The 22,549-nt window shown below is 35.8% G+C and overlaps 2 protein-coding genes and 1 pseudogene across 2 annotated transcripts; 1 reads left to right on the forward strand and 2 right to left on the reverse strand.

Annotated features, from left to right (window-relative positions):
• Positions 1–1,478: 1,478 nt before the first annotated feature.
• On the reverse strand, positions 1,479–3,905 carry LOC112051850 (uncharacterized; annotated as a pseudogene).
• Positions 3,906–7,554: 3,649 nt separating this feature from the next.
• LOC112051852 (uncharacterized) lies at positions 7,555–10,714 on the reverse strand. The gene is made up of 4 exons (XM_024090666.2): positions 10,582–10,714; positions 9,611–9,806; positions 8,770–8,987; positions 7,555–8,261 (listed from the first exon to the last, which is right to left on the reverse strand). The coding sequence occupies exons 1-4, from the start codon at positions 10,712–10,714 to the stop codon at positions 7,555–7,557; spliced, it is 1,254 nt and encodes a 417-aa protein (XP_023946434.1).
• A 6,361-nt stretch (positions 10,715–17,075) lies between these two features.
• Positions 17,076–22,454, forward strand: LOC112051841 (F-box/LRR-repeat protein 15). The gene is made up of 3 exons (XM_024090654.2): positions 17,076–17,399; positions 18,069–18,535; positions 19,684–22,454. The coding sequence occupies exons 1-3, from the start codon at positions 17,190–17,192 to the stop codon at positions 19,835–19,837; spliced, it is 831 nt and encodes a 276-aa protein (XP_023946422.2). The 5' UTR covers positions 17,076–17,189; the 3' UTR covers positions 19,838–22,454.
• Positions 22,455–22,549: the final 95 nt, after the last annotated feature.

Here is a 22,549-nt window from a genome sequence, read left to right on the forward strand (position 1 = left end):
TTCACGTAGTGTGGAGGTAATACCTAGATGGCATCACCGAAATAAATATGTTTAAGAATACGACCAATCCTTCAAGATCATTGACGTAGTATCAGCCTTAATTAAATCAACCAATCAAAAAACACGCATTTTTATTTATCACTTCCCATTTTACTACAATTTACAAAGTATTTTATTTGTTTATATAAAAAAAGTTTATTTACAATCACAAAACTAAGTGGAAACACAAAGTTAGCAAATGTAATTAAATTGCTGCATGCGGGCAGCCCTATGACATGTTTACGTACCGCGCGGCTGTAGGTATTTATTTCAAAAATACGGCCGAGTTATTATACTGCTTGTAATATCTTTACTGTGCTATAGACCTATAGCAGAATCACCAAATTGTAAATTTTTGGTAAATTATTTTAGATTGTAGGTTAATCTTTTACTTTAAGTTTTTAACCGGACTCTGCAGTGCTGTGAATGCTTGTAAAAGATGGCTGCAGTAGTTCAAGAATTTTGTAACTTACTAATATAATGTTTTCTGCTGTCATTGTAGGCATTACAAATAAATAAATAAATCTATTAACCGCCACGTTGGTCTTGACTGTGAATCTGTGTGTCTGTGGTCTATTCAGCTTTGTCTTTCCTGTGCTCTGAAATACGTCGTAAGTGAAGTATAATTACAATATAAGTAGACACAGTTCCAATTTTTATTTCACTTACATCTCATGCCTCGCACGCATTAAGTGTCGCTTCCAGTCACGACTGAAAGTGATTGTTGAGGTGAGAATCAAATATTATCACCCTAAGACCCTACTAATAAATTATTCCCTTCTTATTTTATGTATTATATTAGTATATTTCTCATCAACCTTGAGATATTTCATACATTTTTTTGAATATATATAGCTAACAAAAGAATTCATTGAAAATTTTAAAAGTAGACATTTTTCTTTATTCTTTACATTCGTTTTAATTATACGATGATGAGGAAAAGCAATTACCATGTCAACAAAGACGATTCAAATAATTAATACGTTCAAACTAGGAAAAGAAAAAGAACTATTCTTCCTAGAATAAATGAAAAAAATTAAATGGGGAGTTTGTTTACAATAGTATGTATTTTCTATCTAGTTCTATTAACTTAACTATTTTCTGGTGTTCGCCTTTTATGTGTTTGCCTTTTGATCAACATATTATTGATAAGTTTCTATCTCTTAAGCCCACTAGTTTCTGAGAGATTTTTTTAACCCACAAACAGATGATGATGATACAGAATATATATATATACAGATGATACAGAATAATGGTCAAAAATAAAACCGTACTGTTTTATATAATAAGTTCACTATAAAGCAACTTTTTTACAAGTTAAGAATAGAATAGAACTCAAAGTTTTCTTCACAAAAATTATAGATTTTCTCTTGTAAGACTCGATCTAGACTTAAGTCTTCAAAGTAGATTTCAACGTCGTATACATTGAGTACGTAGACTTTAGGATTATCATCAAACAATTGAAGTTCAGGTACGTAACACCTCCCGCAGTCAGGTATAACGTCTTCTGCGAAGCCACAAGCATTAGTAGCACAGTTTTTTGGTTGGATACATTGAAATTTTCCCACTCACATGCATATAATGATCTTTCAAATTCGTCGCAGGCGTCTATCAACCTCTGACCGGCGAGACAATCCATGAAAACTTGCACCATTGTATACGGTAGCTGGAGATATGTATTCTGCAGACCTCCAAGCAGCTCCGCAATAATAGATATCGTCATTATACTGTACTCCACAGCTAAAGTGTTCCGGAATTGATGATCCAGTTCATGAAATAGATTGATATTGGCAATATGGAATTTTACTATATCTCTCAAACGTATCCTTATAAATTCATTTACGATTTGTTCTTTGATATAAAGAGCGTGTATTTTATCTTGGATGGTATGTTTTATTGCGTTGTAATAGTTTTGGCTGTCGTTCCACATATTCCGCAGTTCTTCACTGAGTGCGTATATTTGGGATTCGTTGTAACCGACTACAACTATGACATACACAGCGACGTTTACCATTGTGTACACAGCGAAGCCTATGCTGGTGTTGGTTAGAAATGTCACTATTTCATAGTTAGGAGATTCGAGCATTGGCTCTAAACCTGCAAATATTAAGACACTTCGTATTAGATTAAGTTACTCTGCGAGTCTCCGAGGTATATCATCATCATTATCAGCCGATAGACGTCCACAGCTGGACATAGGCCTCTTACATCGAATTCCAAGCACAACGGTCTCGAGCCACCAGCATCCAGTGGTTCCCTGCAACCCGCTTGATATCCTCGGTCCACCTAGTGGAAGGTCAACCAACACTGCGTTTTCCGGTGTGGGGTCGCCATTCCAGCACCATGGGACCCCAACGTCCATCGGCCGAAGTATCTAGGTAAAATAAACTAGTTGTACCTACCTCTTCTAAATTACCTAGCTAGCGCTACCATCTCAGAATGCATCAGATGAGACTACATAGGTTATTTCAAACGTAGAGCTGATTTAGTGGTAGCACTCAGCTGTTTCTACTTTATTAGGAAAGACTGAATGACCCTACCACTTTTAGAATATTACGCTACCATCTTAGACTGCATTATCACTAACCATTACATTAGATCTAACTAATCAAAGACAATTTTGAACTTGTCGTCAAAAAAGTCTTGATATTTTTAGTAAACATGACCACGTCTTACCGTAAATAATATACAAATCCTCCGAAACGTGTCTCCCAGGCATCAGCATTGGTATCAGTAAGTATATAACGCCGTCCGCGACAAGTGATACCCAGATAATGATGGAGCGTTTCTTCACAATCCTTAACTTTACACGAATGCATTTCGCAAACCTTGTATCCGGTACGACTCTTTCATCACACTGAAGAAATTTATCAATTGTTTCTTTTATATGACTCCTAGTGACAAAGAACCATCAATTAACATAGGGACCTTATTTATAGGGTCTGATTCACGAAATTCTGATAAGTGTGGATTAGCTTAATTACTTGTCCACGTCACTTGACTAGGAAGTGACAAAAACGTTTAGACTATCCTACATTTATCAGAATGACAGAATTGTTGCACTTTGAAGGTTCTAAAAAAAGTCCGTGATAGTTCCCACGGGATTTGTAAAAAAAAACTGAAATCCACGCGGACGAAGTCGCCGGCGTCTGCTAGTTAATTATAACCAGGACCGAATAGAATCGCTCTCCGGAGCTTAACGTGCTCTCCGGAGCACGGAAATATAATACTGCCCAACTTGATAATTTAACTGAAAATTTCTCAGATGAAAGAAAACCTCAGTGCCTCATGTCTCAATGAGAGGTGTTAGGCCAATAGTCCACCACGCTGGACGATTGGCAGACTTTACACACGCAGAGAAGAAAGAAAGTTCTCTGGTATGCAGGTTTCTTCTCGATGTTTTTCTCTTCACCGTTTGAGACATGTGATATTTAATTCCTTAAAATGCACACAACTGAAAAATTGCTGGTGCATGCCCCGGAATGGTTTTGAACCCAAACCCTCCAGAATCGGAGGCAGAAGTTTTAGGCTATCATGGAGTCGCACTTACGCATACATCTTCATAAAGACAAACTTGGTGATGCACGTGACGGTGCAGGTGCCGAGAGTCAGCGCCACGGCCGCGCCGCCGAAGTTGTTGAGGCGCGGGTAGTGGATGAACACCTGCCACATCATGGAGAAGATGTACACGTAGAAGTAGCAGCCGCCCGCCGCGCACGTCAGGAAGTACCATATCAGAGATATACCTGGGAAGTTTCATTATAGCATCGTTATCAGCCTATTTTGAACATTTTCCTTAGCCCCCACATCTCAAAAGCTTCCAACCGCTGACAACACTTTATTCAGGGCCCATGTCTCGCACCCATGTAAAAGGGTGAACTAAACATAACACTTTAGGATGCGATATCTTGTAGGGAAAGGAGTCTTGGGGTCACATAATGCTTTGGACATTTTATGAAATGCAGCCTTTTCTTGTCCAATTCTGCATTTTAGGTTTGCTGTCCAGGTAGATATATTTTCGGACCTCAGTTTTCGCTATAACCATTGTTTAACATACACACAGCTTAAAATATTGCAAAAGACTGGAAGAGTTTTCTACACTTGAACGCCAAACTTCAGTTGGAAGAATAGTTGGAATGATGTTGATCAGCCTATACTGAATAAATAGAATATATAGAAGATGGAAATATAGAGAATAGAATAGAAAATAGAAGAGGAAATATAGAGCCACACCAACCAGAATTGAGGTAGCTTAGTAGATTTATCCACTGCTGAGCATGAGTCTCCTCTCAGAATAACAGGGGTAAGGCAAATAGTCCAACACGGACTGGCAGACTGCACACACGTAGAGAATGAAGAAAATTCTCAGGTAGGTATGCAGGTTTCCTCGCGATGTTTTCTTTCACGGTTTGAGGCACGTGATGTTTATTTTCTTAAAATGCACATAACTAAGAAGTTGGAGGTGAATGCCCCGGACCGGATTCGAACGTCTGAATCAAAGGCAAAAGCCATATTCAGTGGGTTATCACGGCTTCATCGATTAGGTTGTTGTTAGTTTTCGTAGCTCGACCCAGAACCCAATGTTTAAACCGTAAATTAGCCATTCAGATAAAGTACACGACCAAGGAGGCATACCACTCTTAATCTGTAGTAGAGAATCGCCAAGCAATTTCAAAAAAATATCTACTAAAATACTACTTTATTAAAAAAATGTGCAATTATCAAACTTGAGTTATTTAAGTATTTGCACTATTGTTTAGGGAACGTCCTCCATTTTTTTTAAATTTGCCGAATTATTTCAGTCTCCACTTTCATTAGCCAAACTCTACGCACTATACCGAAGGCTCGAAGAGCGTATTGTAAGACAAAAAACATACTTACGTTTAGTCCGCCTCTTATAAATATTTATTGTCAGTAATCTAAGTAAAACTGCGACATTATCCAATGTGGTTGGAAAGTCGTCATATTGCAAACCAAACTTTTTGAGGCCTTCCCAGAACTTTCTTATGAATTTTACTTTCATTATTTATTGTCCTGATTTCGACTGAAAAAAAGCAAGGAATATTATTCAATTTCTTTGTCGTTTTGGAATATCCTAACGTGTTTTACAGTGTAATTAGATGTGTATGCCCCGGACCGGAATCGAATCAAAGGCAGAGGACATATCTACTGGGTTACCAGAGGAGAGGAGTGTTAATCGATTGTCAAGGAATTCCTTAACCCTACATCCTGTACTCACAAGTTTAGGACTCTGCTCAGAGTTTTTCTCTCTACCACGCGATGGACCCGGCGCCTGCACGGTGAATTCATGCTAAGATGCTAAGATATTCGTCTCTTTTAAAAGAAACATCTTTATTATGGGTCGACCATAAATATGCCTTATTTCTTCATCAAAATAGGTTTTTTTATACTATCTACTAATTATACTTTGCATAGTTAATAATTTCTGCTCATGTTTTCACAAATCTATTTTGGTAAATACTATCACTTACCACCATGTGAGATTGAATTCTTCATAAATTTTTATACTTGCCGACGTAACAAATCACTCAAACAATAAAATTTGAATCAAATGAACTGGAATGTTTTCACAAATCGTTTATATAGGTAACGCAGTATTACATTCAGCGGGGATCAAATATGTATGCTAAATTGCCAACTAACTGATTACAAGAAAATTCAAACTTAAATAATTTAATATCAAATTCCTTGGCAATTCAATTCTAAAAGTAAACAATCCATATTTGATCGGGTATATTTCTCGTAATGTTGTTAATATTCAAACAATTCTGAAGAAGAAATCAAACGAGCCAATATTAAAGTTAAACAGTAAAGTATAACTGCAGTGAATTGTCTCTAATTCAATACAAGTGCGAAGGTATAGGTAAGTATAAAATAAATAAATAAATATTTTAATAACGCGTACGTAATAAACTAAGCCTAATTGAAATAAATGAATTTTGACTTTGACTTTGACTTTGACTTATATTTTGCAAATATACCAAGTTTGAATGCAACAGAAAATGGGAAAATGGTTTTAATGTAACTTCCATCATAACATTAATTTGGAAATACTAACATGGCAAGTAAAACTATAGCTACAAATATAAAAACGTGAAAACTGTAACTACAAGAAACGATTTAAAAAAAATATATCAATGATTATTCATAAAAGCAATGAAACAACTTTTAATATCTACTTAGATTAATAAGCTCTTATTTTTTATTTTGAATTTCGACTGAGATCTTACAAGTAGTCATGTTACTGTCTACTTGGTTATAATAGAGGTAATATTTATATTTTCTGAATTCTAGATTCTCTTTCAAACTTTCAAACAGACTTCAATATTCATTTTGTTTTTATAAGAGTAACCACATAATGTCTTAATGTTTCTATGGTATCTAATAATGGCGAGGAACGTTTAACGATATCAGTTTCGTGCTTCATTTTCTTGATGTTTTCTTCACGATAAGTTTACCTTATAGTAAGTAATGCTAATATGCAATAACTGAATGTAATGCTGCATTAAAAAATAATAACAATGTCATCACCTTTTCCTAGAACTCCAGTATTTGTTCGATCGATGTCAAATAACCACTATTATGCTATCTGCTTTCAATCTCGGTATATACCTAAACTAGTGATTGTTATTTACAACAACGGAAAATTACCACAAACACTCAATTGTGTGTATGTAAAGAACAAATGACTGCGGACATTAGTAGTCTTTTTGATTTTAGCGTCAAAAATGTTTAGAATTGCGTCCATGTCCAAATAAAGAGTAATAAGAAGTACTAAAACAGTCATAAACTTTATGAATGCTCTGTTATTGTGCCTTCTAGGCATAAAACAAAAGCCATTAAGTTAAAAAGAAGAAGAAACTTTTGTCAGTGACCTAAACAAATAGCATAAAGGTGAGCCATATCCAATATCTCATAGATCTACCAAAACACCATTACACTACCATCAATGAAGTCAACTATCAATATTTTACATTCCAATGGAAACTATTAATCAATTTCATGTTCGACAACTTAATCTAACACAAAGATTTTTCGTGTTACAAAATTACACTTGGTCTAGGTCAGTCCCGCTGTTTTCAATTTTTTTTTTCAGTTTTGGTTTATAAAGAAATCGATGTATTCAAATATTTTTTAAACTAAAAGATCCCGGACCACGACGTTCTTATAGTCTAAATCTCCTATTAATATTAAAACATACCCTCATAGAACATTGATAAGACAAATCACAAAAATAAAAATAGATATTGATTGTAAACAAAACTTTATTATATTATTTTATAACAATATTTTATTATATTTAATGAAATTCTATAGTTTCTCAATCTCCGTTTGATGCATGTCTTGGATAAGCTTAATTCTAGTTCTGTTCTAGTATTCTACACTATGAATATCTAAGCAGCTGTATTACTTGTTTCATCAATATCATCTTGTTGTCTTTGGTCATTATCATCGATTACTTAATTATATCCATAAACACGGTTAAATTAAAGTTTAATGATCTAGACTAGATTTCAAAGCTGTGTAAGCTGAATAAGCTGACCTCAGTATTTTCATTAAGCATTCGTAATTTAAATTAGCCATACCACCAGCTGATAGCATTAGCGTTTTCTGAGATAACACGAGCATTAGTAGAACCGTTTTTTGATTAGATGCGTTAAAGTTCTCCCATTGGCAATCGTATACAGCGAATTCAAACTCATTGCAAGCGTCTATCAACCTTTGTCCAGCAAGGCAGTCCATATATATTTGGACAACAGTGTATGGCACTTGTAGATACGTGTTTTCCAATCCACCAAGCAATTCACCTATTATGGCAATAGACAATAGAGTGTATTCAATGGCGAGAATTATCAAAAATTCATTATTCAATGCGTGGAAAAGATGAATATTTGCTACGTGATAGCCAACTATTTGTTTCAGACGAATCCGTATATACTCGTTGACCATTGTATCTTTTATGTATGAGCCATAAACTTTATTGTTTATTTTGTGTTTTATGTTATTATAGAAGTTTTGGCTGTCGTCCCACAGACTTCTTACTTCTAAACTCAGTGTATACATTTGAGACTCGTTATATCCGATGATGACTATAACATATACCGCGACGTTTACCATTATGTATACACAGAAGCCTACGCTAATAGCGCTCACTGTATGCACTATTTCGTAGTTTGGTGATTCCAGCATAGGTTCCAAGCCTGCCAAATTAAAAATTACGTTTCGTATTCTGTTGATGAACAAAAAGCCTTAAATAGCACTATGGCCAAACTATGGTATGGTACTAACATCATCATCATATCAGCTGATGGACGTCCACTGCAGGACATAGGGCTTTTGTAGGAACTTCCAAAGTTCACGATCCTGAGCCGCCTGCATCAAGCGGATTCCTGCAACTCGTTCTCTGTCTGAATGCAGTCTACCTGGTGGAGGGTCGCCATTCCAGCACCTTGGGACCTAAACGTCCATCGTCTCTGAACTTTGTCCTACTTCAGCTTCACGACTTGTTGAGCTAACTTAGTTGACTTTGGGTCTTCTACGGATCTCCTTATTTTCATTAGATCACGCAGAAACACTCCGAGCATAGCTCATTTCATCGCCCGCTGTGCGACTCTGAGCCTTCTTAGGAGGCCCATAGTTTAATGACAAAGTATCGGAACCATAGGTCGTTTGAAGACTTTTGTCTTCAGGCACTGAGTTTTTTCTTACCGTAAAGGATATACATCTCCTCGGTGACGTGTCTACCAGGCCTCAGCAGAGGGATCAAGACGAATACAATGCAGTTGACGACCAGGACTGTCCATATATACAACGCTCGGCTCTTCACCACGCGCAGATGTGTACGCAAGTCTACCGCAAATCTAGATTCAGGTTCGAACTGGGAGTCGAATTTTACATACTTTTCAGTTATATCTCTGATGTGAGTTCTGTTAACAAATAAAATATTCAATATAATTTTCTAATACAGAAGACTTTGTAACATATCATAAAATACTTCAATAGTGTGATTTATTAAAATACTTTTTTCGCCAACTTTATTGAATCTATAGACAGTCGCATTTGTGAGTGTAACTGAAGGAGCGTCAGCAAAGCACAAACAATTTAAAAGTTTTCGTCTGCTAAGCAATCGCTCGATCTGACCTCTACCTTGTGACCTGTGAGTCGCACGATATTTAATTTCTTACAATGCACTAATACTCATAGGGCTGTAAAAGGCACGGATAGTAAAAGAATGCATGTGAACGAAATGTGTATGTTGAGATGGATGTGTGGTGTGACAAGATATTGCTAGAAAAATGTTGAATGTGCAAGTGGAAGGACATAAGAGGAGAAGAAGGCCAAAGAAGAGATGGCTGGAGTGTGTGAAATGGAGGACATGTATGTAAAGGAAGTGGATGATAAGTTGACGAGTAATAGAGACGAAAAGATTGACATATTTTTCCGACTCTACTAAAGTGGGATAAGGGAAAGGAGTTGATAACGACTTTGCACTTAACTGAAAAGTTGGAGGTACATCTATCTCGGTACTTTCTATTAGTTATATACTTACACGTGTATTATCATAAAGAGGAACTTAGTAATGCAAGTGACATTGCAGGACGTAAGCGACACGGCGGCGGCCATTGCTGTGTAGTTCTTGGTCTTCCGATAGCGCACGAACACCATCCACAGCATGGAGATGATGAACACGTAGCAGTAGCAGACCCCAGAGATGAACGTCACCACGTAGTAGAACCAGTACATCTCTTTGAAGAGCAAACATGTCAGAGTAGGTATATTATTTACACTAATAATAAAATATGGTCTATGGTTATTATCATTTGGTAATGGCGATCTCATTGTCATTTGTGTAAGGCGCTGTCAATTTTAGTTCAGGTTTTAGCCGCGGGACTTCTTTCGTGGCGCGGAGTCTACAATAAAACCGGCCAAGTGCATATCGGGCCACTAAATAATCTATACTTATAATAAATCTGTAGAGAGGTAAATTCTGTACATGAAATATTTCCAAAAAACTATCATGGGGTGATTAGTGATCGATACCGATGCCAAAAATGTAATCAGTGAAATTTTTGTCTGTCTGTCTGTCTGTACGTATGTTCATTGTAGAAACAAAAACTACTCAACGGATTTTAACGAAACTTGATAGAATTATTCTTCATACTCCTGGGCAGGTTGTAGTATACTTTTCATCACGCTACAATCAATAGGAGCAGAGCAGTGAAGGGAAATGTTGGGAAAACCGGAGAAGTTACTCCATTTTTACTGTAGGAAGTAAATGATTAAAGAGGTCTGTGGTCGGACAAAATCGCGGGCGTCTGCTAGTTTAAAATAAATTGACATGCGTTCTACCATCATTTCGAATTTATTTTTTGATAATCTCACATTGAGTTTGGCTTTGGTATAAACTAGTGGACGACCGCGACTTCGTTCGCGTGAAACTCGATGTAAACTTTCAACTACCCCTACCCCTACCCTACCCTATTAAAATTGGTACTTTAATACTAAATCGTTTAATCTTACTGTATTTATTATGATTGAAGATATTTATGATCATCGTTCGCAGCAACAGGGCGACGTTTTCTATCATCATTGGGAAGCTGTCTTCTTCCACTCGGAACGTTTGGAGAGTTGCCCACATCTCTTTCAGCGCCATGTTTATTGGAGTAGCTAACAAATGCCCTGCAACTTAGTAAGTAGTAGATAAGTAGAGCTATTTTGGTCGAAGTAGACTTATAGGTAGTGTTGTTGCTTGGGACGCAAGGTTTGGTTTTGGGAAATCATCATCATCATCATCAACAGTCGATAGACGTCCACAGCTGGACATAGGCCTCTTGCATGGACTTCCAAACAACACGGTCTTGAGTCGCCAGCATCCAGCGACTCCCTGCAACCCGCTTGATGTCTTCAGTCTACCAAGTTGAGGGTTTACCAATGCTGCGCTTTTCGGCGCGAGGTCGCTAAACGTCCATTACATCTTCGAAAAATGTGCCCCGCACGTCAGCTTCACGACTCGCTAAGCTATGTCAGTGACTTTGGTTAGTCTGCGGATCTCCTCATTTATCATTCAATCACGCAGAGAAACTTCAAGTATATACTAGCTCCAATCACCGTTAAGTGACTTTGACTCTTTTAAATAAGGGCCACAGTTAGCGTCCAAGTCAATTAGGTTACAATAATGGCTTTCTATTTATAAAAGAATTTTCGAAATCGGTTCAATAGATCCAGAGATTACCTACCCCTACTTCACAAAGTAACAAACTTTACCTTAAATCTAAATCTAGATACATAATGTCTGAAATATCTGAGAAGTCAGAAAAAAAAATTATAAAAGATGTTATGCCAAAATACCTTCAAAACCAGTAAACTCGTGAAATGTAGATACTTATTGTAAAGCTACAGAATGTTTGGAAACACAACCCTCGATCGAGTCAACAGTCGCCATCGGTATACCATCACCAAAAATGGGTAGTCGATATTAATGGGGCATACAGGCAGAGCATGGTGTCAGCTTGTCACTCGTGGGCAGGGCTCAGTGATGGACAATTATAGGGTATAATTATCGAAGAACTGTGGTGAGTATTTGTAAATTCTAAAAACCAATTTATTATGTTTTTTTGTCCCTCGTTCACTTATTTGTTCACATTACTTTTCAATACCTTCTATGTACGAGTACATAATACATAAAAGAAAGTCCTCGTTGCGTCTGTTTGTATGTAAGTATTAAACTCAAAACTACTAAACGGATTTTCGTGCGCTTATCACCAATATATAGAATGGTTTATGGGGAAGGTTTTAATATCTAATTTGTCAAGATTTTGTGTCATCATCATCATCAGCATCATTATCAGCCGATGGACATCCACAGCTGGACACAGGCCTCTTGCATGGACTTCCAAACAAAACGGTCTCGAGCCGCCAGCATCCAGCGGCTCCCTGCAAACCGCTTGATGTCTTTCGCTCGCTTTCCGGTGCCGGATCGCCATTCCAGCATCTTGGGCCCCAACGTCCATCGGCTCTTCGAACTATGTGGCCTGCTCATAGCCACGTCAGCTTCGCGACTCGTTGAGCTATGTCAGTGACATTGGTTCGTCTGCGGATCTCCTCATAATTCTGATTCGATCACGCAGAAAATCTCCAAGCATAGCTCGCTCCATCGCTTGACTTTGAGCCTTCTAATAAGGCCCATAGATTTTGTGTAAATTGACTAAAATGTGGCTATAACTGTTGCAAGTGACGGAAAAGTCAAACTGCTATCATCGAAAATGGTAAAACAAGTATGGTGGAATATACATTTTTTATAGATCTACAAAAAGCCTACAATGGCATTTATAAGGATAACTGGGTTCTGCTTGTATTTAATAAATTACCTACGACTGGTAACGTGCCGTGGTTAGCCACGCGGCTCATTATCTCCGGGGTTTGAGTTCTAGATGGACTATGTAATATTGAGCTTTACTTCGAAGATTCTCAGCTAGAGTCAAGTCAAGTGACAGTCAAGTCAAGCGTGCCTCGAAGAACAGTTAAGCTACCGGTTCCAGTTTAACCTATATAAAGTGTCCCGATTAATCGAAAAAACGCAAATAGTAGATGCCCACCTAATTATCTAAAACAAATTTGAATAGTTTTGAAAAAATCCCTAGGGTGAGCAAGTTATATTTTTTTCGGATTTTCAAAATTTTTCGATATTGAATCAGTTTTCTCAATGCTGTAGCTGCTGTAATTTTTCAAAAATGTACCTACTCCTAAATGTTTAAAAAGTGGTTGAAGTTCTTTTTAATATAAATCATACATGTTGTGAGTTATATTTTTGTAAAATGATTAGTGGATTATAATTAAATTAAATATGATATAGTATATTTATTATATTTAATAGTATACTATTAAGTATAATAAAAATTGCAAAAATATAAACAGAAGGGAATGAAATATGGATTGAAAGTTTCCACGCGGACGAAGTCGCGGGCGTCCACTAAAGTGTTTTTCAGATGGCATGGGTACAGTGACTATTCGTTTCATTCTTGAAAGTTTGCCGCGATTCACGATATTAATACGTATTAAGAACGCCTTACAGGCGACTGCCATCGTACCAATGTTATCTGAAAAACATTTTAGTATGATATTAAATCATTAGAGTCAAACATGATCGCCTGTCAATGCGGCAACGCATTGTTGAATCTAAGGCTGCCAGTCCACCGAAGCGGAGCGAGGCAGCGGAGCCGAGAAACGGAGAAATAATAACCAATAGAATTGCACAAAATCTCCGCTCCTCTTGAGTGAAGAGGGACTTGCGAACTAGTTCAAAATTTCATATGTGAAAGTGCACGGAAGTTTCTTCACGCGTCGCTCGGATCGGACGCTTTTATCTTAGTTACCTACTCCTTATTCCAAGTACGAAATTAATATTATTTAATTTAATTTTGATATGAGTCAACTACCCTATTCAAATAGTTTTGATTATTCATATAAATTTAATAATCTTCCTTCAACACAACTTATAAGTTTATATCGAATTTTTCTTTTAATTTCACCATCATGAATCACGCAGAAAGTAAAATCATTGTGAAGGATAATACTTATCACTTAGATGTGTTTTTTTCTGGTTTCTGGCTTACGAACTGGTAGTAAAGTTATTACAAACAGATCGACTTCTCGTTTTGAAACGTTGTAAACTAAGCCTACTCGACATGATAATTTTTTTTATTTGAATTTCCTAAATAATCCGTATGTAAGATTAGTTAAATTAAATGTAAACCGTTTGCATCCATACTAATATGAGAAATGCAAAAGTAAGTATATCTGTTTGTCTTTTACCTTTTCGCGGCTTAACTACTGAACCGATTTGGATGGAATTTGGTTTACAGATTTTTTTAAATAATAATAAAGATAGTCTGAGTTATACAACATTGTGATTTTTCTAACAACAAAGTGAACAAAGGCTGGTTCTAAAAGTAGCTACATGTAGGCCTTTTGATTACCCTACTCGTGATCTATATAGCCATTGTCAAGTCCTAACAGTTAGACAATTGTTTATACTTAATATTATAATGTGTCAACATAAACAAAATAATTTTAAACATAATATTAAATACAGACGGAGGAAAGACAAAATTTGTGATGTTAAACATTGTAGAACCAGCTTTGCTCAAAAGCATTTATCATTTCTTGGAAAGCATCTGTACAATGTAGCTAGCAAAGTAATGGAATTGCGTTCATTGACTAACAATACTTGTAGAATCAATGTTAAAACCTGGCTTCAAACATTAGATTACGATGAAACTGAAAAATTGCTAAAGATTCTTAGATAATTACTTAAACTTACTAGCACGCACACTCTCATGTACACACACACACATACACACACACACACACACACACACACACACACACACACACACACACACACACACACACACATACGCATACGCTACCTTTAAATTATTAAAATAAAACTGGTATAAATTACAAATGCACATATATTAAGTTTTAATTGTATTTGTAACTCAAATTATATATAAATTGGAAAAATTATAAGTTATGTATAAATTGGATTGTATAAGCTACCTTATAAACTAAATCACAAATTAATACTTTTTTGTTTTATATTTAATTTTTACTTTTAATAGTTTATTTAATTTAATTAATTTTAATACTTTTTATTTGTACTTGTACTGCAGCTAAAAATATTGTAATCTTCGTTCGTGAAGAGATGGTGGTTGTAACACAAAATCTTTTATAGATTTTAGCACAACTGCCGTTTCAACCTATTCTGTATAAAAATGTTTTTTGCTCAATAAATCATTTATTCATTATTCATTATTCATTTTTTTATCTGGCTGCTCCTAGACTATTTTTTTAGTTTGCGTCGTAGCAGTTTCCCTATATCATTCCCATTTACTCGTACTAATCATTCATATCCAAGTTTAGTTTCTTAGACAAAATACAAAGTAACGTATGTTATAGGCATATCTTTGTAGAGTAGGCCAGACAAAATATTTCTTTCTTCTGCATTACGTAATGTGGATGGATATTTAAAGAGTTATGTGTTGATGTATTGTTAGTCCAATCAATGACGCAAGCACTACTCTTTTATTTTATCAACAAAGTACGCGAATATAGCCAGGCGTTATATCTAGTATTGAGTATTTTGTATTTGAAGACAACCCTAACTTTGTTTGAAAAGTTATAATAAAGATAAGAGCTATTGGTAAATAAACCGTAGGCTAATATTTTTGTTCGAACTGAATTGCGCTTATTGTGTCGTATCGAGAGTCACTATTTATTTTAATGACGTTGCAGAGTGAAGCTTGTACTTGTACATATGTTTTCTGTGGCATTAATCCGTTTTTACTAGTGTCCGACCGAAAGTTCGGTTTCGGCCAAAATAGGCCGAATCTTTTGCCGAAAACGAAACTGATTTCGAAAATAATCGTGCACGCTTGCCTAACTTCATATGTCGCGGCAAAGCTTTGGCGGACGCTACAGCCCTGTTCAGGAATTATTGTCGTGCGCTTTTCGGATAGCTCTGTATGTAGCAACAAAACTTAGTCAGTTCGTTACCTTCCGACGAAAACATTCTTTAGAATGTTATGTTTTGATGGAACTGTTTAATAGAAGTACAAAAATAAAAAGTATCAATTAATAAGATTTCAAAATACCAATACTTACTATTTAATGAAACAGTAACCATTACTGATTTGATTATTGATAACTTCATTTAATAAAATAAAATTAATATTTTTTTTTTTTTAATTATAATAAAAATATTATTAATATTTTTTTTATTATGTAATATAACAAACTCAATAAACTGTTTCCATTTCATGTCCTAATTAATGCGGGATAGTGATTAAAATGCGACAAACTTCAGTATTTTAAGGAATTTTGTACTAGACCACGTTAGTTTCGGTTTTGGACGAAACTGAAGCTACGGCCGAATGTTCGTAACAGAAAACCAGTTTCGGGCAGACTCTAGTTTTCACGCTACGTTCCCTCGCTGCGCTTTGGTGGACAAGCTGCCTTAGTTCCAAATTCCTGTAGTATAAAATAAATACTTTTAGGTAAAAAATATAAATGGTGTAGGACTGTAGGTTACTAATTTACTACAATGTTCACAATTGTAATTTATTTACGATTTAAAGAAGGCCATAAAAAGGTCAATTATAAGCCATTAATAAGAAATGCAGTGATCGGGGCATGTGGTCTTGTATTGTGTATGAGTTAATGTCAGTAATTGACCGTCTAGAACAAGGGTTTGCAATACCAGAACTTCGTCATTTTATAAAACTAATGGTCCTACCATATAGTAGCCAATTATGGTGTTTGGACTTCACACACGTAGGAATTAAAAAAATGGCCTCCATGGCACTGGTATGCGCGATGGACTTACAGGACGGAGGTCCTGGGTTCGATCCCCGGCTTGGCCGATTGATGGTGGGAGGCTTCGGCCGTGGTTAGTTACCACCCTACCGGCAAAGACGTACCGCCAGGTGCCAAGGGATTTAGCGTTCCGGTACGATGTCGTGTACATTAGAGCTTTTATATATACAAAAACACTAGTTTTTGTTGATCGGTGCTTTGCTGCTACTGGTCGCAGCGCGATGTTATATAGTTTATAGCCTTCCTTCCTCGTTAAATGGGCTTTTCAACACAATTTTTTTTTTTCAATAAATTCTAACCATCAGTTCGTCAGTAGGTAAGGCAGAAGTACGAAATTGTCTGAACGGGCCGTACAAGTGTCGTACGATGACGTCACGTATATTAAAAGCGGGCTGTCGCCGCGCGCTCACTTTAAAATTCTTTATCTTTTAGGAACTAAATAACGTATCGAAATAATTCTTTCACGAATATTTTTTATCGCTTGTACATATGTATTCTGTGGTTTGGGCTCGTATATTTACGCTATGGTGCCCAATTTAATTGTCACCCGGATTGTGTGTTCTGTGATTGTCACTGTCATCACAATCACGGTTGTCAATGTCATTATCAATTTGATTTTGGTTGGTGTCACTGTCAAATCAATTGTCAATCGTGCCGAGCTAAAAATACGGTCCTTACTTTTGTTTATCAATAAAGTATAAACCAAATTCACAATAAACATTAATTGTTTCACGTTACGATGCAAAAAAATCATGAACATGAAGAGACCAAGGAGAACACACTTATTTGACCTCTACTGGGAGGATATACTGGTATCCAAGATAATGCCGTATCTCAGCATACAGGAATGTTTCACCTTTCGTTGCGTTTCCAGAACATGCCTGCAGATTGTGAACATGTATTTCGCTAGGCTGAGGTCACTGAAACTGAAGAACAAGGGCTTTTCACCTCACACATTTGAGGCAAGTCTTAGCATATATTGTTGGATTGTAATCTGTTATTAAATCAATAAATTATAGTTATTTCACCATCTAGCATCTACTGTCACACATTAAAACAGAATTGTTATTCTGTTTTGTGATTTATATTCACGAGGTCATTCATGTGCTTATGCATTTATTTGTGATTTTCTAGATAAAGTTACTATATCACGGCAGTATGCAATATTTTTTTATATAAAATTTGTTTACTAAGCAAAAAGACAATTGACCATGTTCAATAGAATATGGTTTCTTTTTTCAAAAGATGTGCAGCAGTTAACATCCATACTAATATTATATAAGTATGTGATAGTAAATCTGTCTGTCTGTTACCTTTTCACGGCTAAACCTCTAAACCTTTTAAAATTATGTACAGAGATAAATTGAACCTTGGAGTTGCCTATAACTTATTATCTTGAAAAAATCCATGGTTTCTGCAGGATTTGTAAAAAAATATGGCCACAGTCCAGAACAGCTTAGTTGAACAGTCTGCTTGGCTTTTGTTCTAAATGACTTGACGCTCCAAGAAGTTAACTTAGGGTGCTAAATATACTTTCTTCTTCATCATGTCCATTTCATGAAAGTAACTAACATGAGTTTTTTTTTATTTATTTAATAGTGAACTTCTGTAAGATAAAAATCCTTTTACAGGTCCTCGGTTTAAACTGTACAAGGCTCAGCATTCTTAACTTCAGCCTCTGCAAGAATCTCACTGACGCAGATCTGGTACCCATACTGAACAGCAATCCAGGATTAGTTAGTTTGAATCTGAACTCCTGTAACAACTTAACAGCCAAATGTCTGCAGCCAGCTATATTACATTGTACCAATTTAAAAGTTTTGAAACTCTCAAAGTGTAACTGGCTAACCACAGGCGCCATGGAAGCCCTGGCGCTTCATCAAAGTAAGCTGGAAGACGTAGACTTGGGACACTGCCCCCATATCTCTGAAGGTTGTGTGTTGATCTTCGTTAAAAAGTTTAGACAACTAAAGACGTTAAGCTTGGAAGGCAATATACAGATAACGGACAAATGTCTCTACACTATGTCGAAGTACAGTAACTGCTTGAAGTTGCTCAATTTGACATCCTGTGTTGATATTACAGATAAAGGAGTCATGTAAGTATTATTATAAAATCCCCAGCATACATAATACATATTACCAATGAAGTAGAGTCATCAACCCATATTCGGCTCACTGCTGAGCTCGAGTCTCCTCTCAGAATGAGAGGGGTTAGGCCAATAGTCCACCACGCTGGCCCAATGCGGATTGGCAGACTTCACACACGCAGAGAATGAAGATGATTCTCTGGTATGCAGGTTTCCTCACGATGTTTTCCTTCACCGATTCAGACACGTGATATTTAATTTCTTAAAATGCACACAACTGAAAAGTTGGAGGTGCATGCCCTGGACCGGATTCGAACTCACACCCTCCGTAATCGAAGGCAGAGGTCCTACCCACTGGGCTATCACGGCTCCTATACTATGAAGTAGAGTAAGGTTTCTTATATTGTACATTGTATTCCTGACCCTTAGAGCTTTATCATTAATCTATATTCGGCTAACTGCTGAGCTCGAATCTCTCTTTCGGAATGAGAGGGGTTAGGCCAATAGTCCACCACACTGGCCCAATGCGGATTGTCATGTCAGGATTTAGGAACTTTTTGAGTAAAAAAGCAGGATTCTTTCTTCGAAAGCGGGATATTGGAAAAAAAACGTAAAGAATTTTTTGAATATTGATCTCTTTATTTTACAGCGTATTAAAAATATTGTTACAAAAGACCTTAATACTAGTGCATAAGGTCCACAATCCTTATAGCTAACGCTAACTAGTTCGTAACAATATGGCATTTCAAGCAATAGTCCGAAAAGTGAGAGTTACGAATTGCAACTTATTACATGAAAATAATATTTATAAGCATTACTTATTCATGAATTAATACTTATAAATATTATTAGGTTACTCAGGTTCACCTGAGTACATTTAACTTATTTAAAAGTATCCTTTTTATCTTTAATAAAAATCAAGAACTCTTCACAGGTTAGACTGGATGACTAATTCAGCTTTCATTAAATTTACGGATTTATTCCCGATAAGAATATGGGACATTTAATTTTGATTTAAAAATCGGGACATTTGACAATGCTGCATTCTTGTAAATGATGTAATTCTTATTACTTTTGAATAATCTGCAAAAGAATGTGATTACACCTTTTAATATAATTTGGTGCAATATATTCAATAAAATAATTTAACTTTTCAGGGCTCTAGCGTTACATTGCCACAAGCTAGAGGGTCTACTGGTCCGCAGATGTATCCGCGTCACAGAACTGAGTCTGAGGCTTATGAGGAACAGGAGTGTTCACCTCGACAGAAGAGATGTTCAAGTCCCCGTACCTGCTGTTAGGATTCCGTAGACGACAAGGGACCCTTTATTTTGTAGATAAGAAAGCCAAATCATTTACAAGTAATAGCTATTAGTAAAAAGTGCATGTTAAATTTAATTTCGCCACATTACTAGCAAGATACATTTAATATTAAAAAACATTCCAAACTAGTCTGTTCTAAACATGTGCAGTATACAATAACATATCTCAGCATATTATGCTAGCCATTTGACAATCAAGTAAGCTCACATGCCTGCAGTGCTAACAGCTGTTAGATAAAAATGATCGCGTCGTGGTCGCAATGTGCCCGACATCATGCCGAGCTTACTTGATCGTGAGTGGCTAGCATTATACCTGCGCTGTTCAGCATGTCGCAACTTGGAAATTTGACTTGAACTACACTGAAAAAAGTTCAAATTGTTTTATAACTAACGTTCAAATTGTTATACTTATAGCTTATATTAACTCATGCGCTTCGTTTTATCAGATATTCACCAGCGTTTATATACCTACATTAATAAGAGTAGATACCAGCGGCGATGAATGCTTTCAGGCCGATTCCCGTCCGGTTACCTTTTATAAATGTATGAGAAACCGGAGTTTTATCTTCGTCAAAATTCCATCCTTCGCCACTGGTATATGTATATATTGAGACAATTTCCCTTGGAAATATCATTATGCTTATTTCTTTGCTTGGTTTTATTATAGGCTTCTGCTTGAACTAGGGTGTATTTAGTATGTGTATTATATATTAGATATATACTTGTATGTATGGAATTCATAAGGCCGCCTAATAAATATATTTATACTAATATTACAAAGAGTTGAAATTTGTGGTATTGTTGGGCTAATCTCTACCTATTTTGAAAATTATTTTATCACTACAAAGCCACGTTGTTTGTGAGTATCATAGGCACCTATTTTATCATGAATGTCTGTATTCAGAACAGACAGAAATTACGCGAGTAAAACCGCGGCCTTCGGTAAGTATATCATGTATAGACTACAAGTATTTCGTTAGATAGCCAATTTATGTACTTACTTAAATAACCCTTGTTTTTATTCTAATTTCAATTACATGATATTTTTATTTATACAATACATTATTTTCTTAAGTTTTCGTTAATAAGTAGGTATAGGTATATGTTGTGTTGTTTGATTTAATTGTTATAATGTGATTTTTTATATTTTAATTAATTGTTTAGTTTGTCGATTGGTATTAAAGTTTTTATGTTGTAAGAAAATACATCATATAAGTAATATCAGAACCTCACATTATATTATATTAGGGTAATAAGTCATCATAATTATTTAGGCACGATTTCTTAAATAGCACCACAGAAGTTTCTTTACTGCCATAAATAAAATTAAATGTCTATAAGCCCTAAAGTTAATATGTTAAATGTTTATTACTTGATAAGTTGTTATTACCTGTGATATGTTTTTTATATAAAACTTGAAATACTGTAATTATAACTATGTGCTCTGTAGCATGGTGCTGGTGACCGTTGCCTTATGACGTTCATAATACGTACTAATATTGTAAATCGCGATAAACTTTCAAGATTGAAACGATCTGTCACCCGCACCATGCTATAGCGCACATGGTTTAATTACAGTATTTCAAGTTTTTGTTTGGTGTTGGCCTATTTTATTTATATATTATGTAGATTAAGAAACGGTTACATAGTAGGGATTATTAAAACTCGAGCATATATATTATGTGCATGCAAATCACAGTAAAGAAGTTATTTTATAAATCAGTTCTTGCTATAAGCAACTCTTATATGTATATTATTAAATTCAGTAAAATGTACATAATTATTGTATGTAATTTGTTTGTTTTTTTTTACTTTATTTCACAATTTAGAAGTTTTAGTGTATAGATGAAAATTTGTTGTATACTTGACCAGTATCTAGTCTAAAAATCTACTTAGAGAATAATTTAATAATATTATGTATGTATATTGTATATATATGTATATTGCGGGCGGGGGGAGGGGATCCATGTTGGATGTTAAGGTGACAAAAAATACACATTTCAAAAAACTTACAACTGTGAGTTCTAATTATTTTTGATGATTTTGATTTATTTAAAATGATTTTCCGTCATTTTTTTCTGTAACAGCCTAAAATGGTTGATCTCCTATGTGTGAGAGGAAGACTACAGAGAGATGGAGTGAATGACAGAGGATTTATGTGTAAAGTATGAAGTGAATGGAAGGAGACGTGTCGTGTCGTGTCGACCCTACTCTACTAGCATTGAATAGGGACAAGGTTAAGGCTGCCAGTCCAACAAAGCGAAGCGAGGTAGCGGAGCCGGAGTAGAAATATTAACCAATAGGATTGCACAAAATCTCCGCACCTCTTGAGTGAACAGGGAATTGCGAGCTAGTTTAAAAATTCATAGGAAACTAGTAAGTGGGGCGGTTTATCAGTCTGCAACTCCGCTCCGCATCCTCGCTCCGGTAGCTCCGCATTAGTCCGTTTCTCCGCTACGCTCCTTCGCTCCGCTCTGGTGGACAGGCAGCCTAAATCTGAATCTATTTCGTGCCTATTATTATCTACGTTATTGTTAGTACATAAAATAAATGTGATTGAATGTAAAAGATAAGACGTTTAATAAAAGTTATAAAAATAATAAGAATTGTTTCATTGTGACGTAATCATGAATTTATTATGGCAGTTGTTACGTCTTTCAGATATCAAAATACCACAAGTATTATTTTCTTTATTTATTTC

Source organism: Bicyclus anynana, chromosome 19 (genome assembly GCF_947172395.1).
Source record: "Bicyclus anynana chromosome 19, ilBicAnyn1.1, whole genome shotgun sequence".
NCBI lineage: Eukaryota > Metazoa > Arthropoda > Insecta > Lepidoptera > Nymphalidae > Bicyclus > Bicyclus anynana.

What these genes read in the sequence shown, in the direction of transcription:
- LOC112051852 (XM_024090666.2), bottom strand. Translation starts at nt 10,714, where the DNA reads ATGGCGCTGAAAGAGATGTGGGCAACTCTCCAAACGTTCCGAGTGGAA. An exon ending in CTCTTTATGATAATACACGT is followed by an intron (nt 8,988 to 9,610) that starts GTAAGTATATAA and finishes ATTTGTTAACAG; the next exon opens with AACTCACATCAGAGATATAA. An exon ending in GGAGATGTATATCCTTTACG is followed by an intron (nt 8,262 to 8,769) that starts GTAAGAAAAAAC and finishes TTAATTTGGCAG; the next exon opens with GCTTGGAACCTATGCTGGAA.
- LOC112051841 (XM_024090654.2), top strand. Translation starts at nt 17,190, where the DNA reads ATGAACATGAAGAGACCAAGGAGAACACACTTATTTGACCTCTACTGG. An exon ending in TTTCACCTCACACATTTGAG is followed by an intron (nt 17,400 to 18,068) that starts GCAAGTCTTAGC and finishes ATCCTTTTACAG; the next exon opens with GTCCTCGGTTTAAACTGTAC. An exon ending in ATTACAGATAAAGGAGTCAT is followed by an intron (nt 18,536 to 19,683) that starts GTAAGTATTATT and finishes TTAACTTTTCAG; the next exon opens with GGCTCTAGCGTTACATTGCC.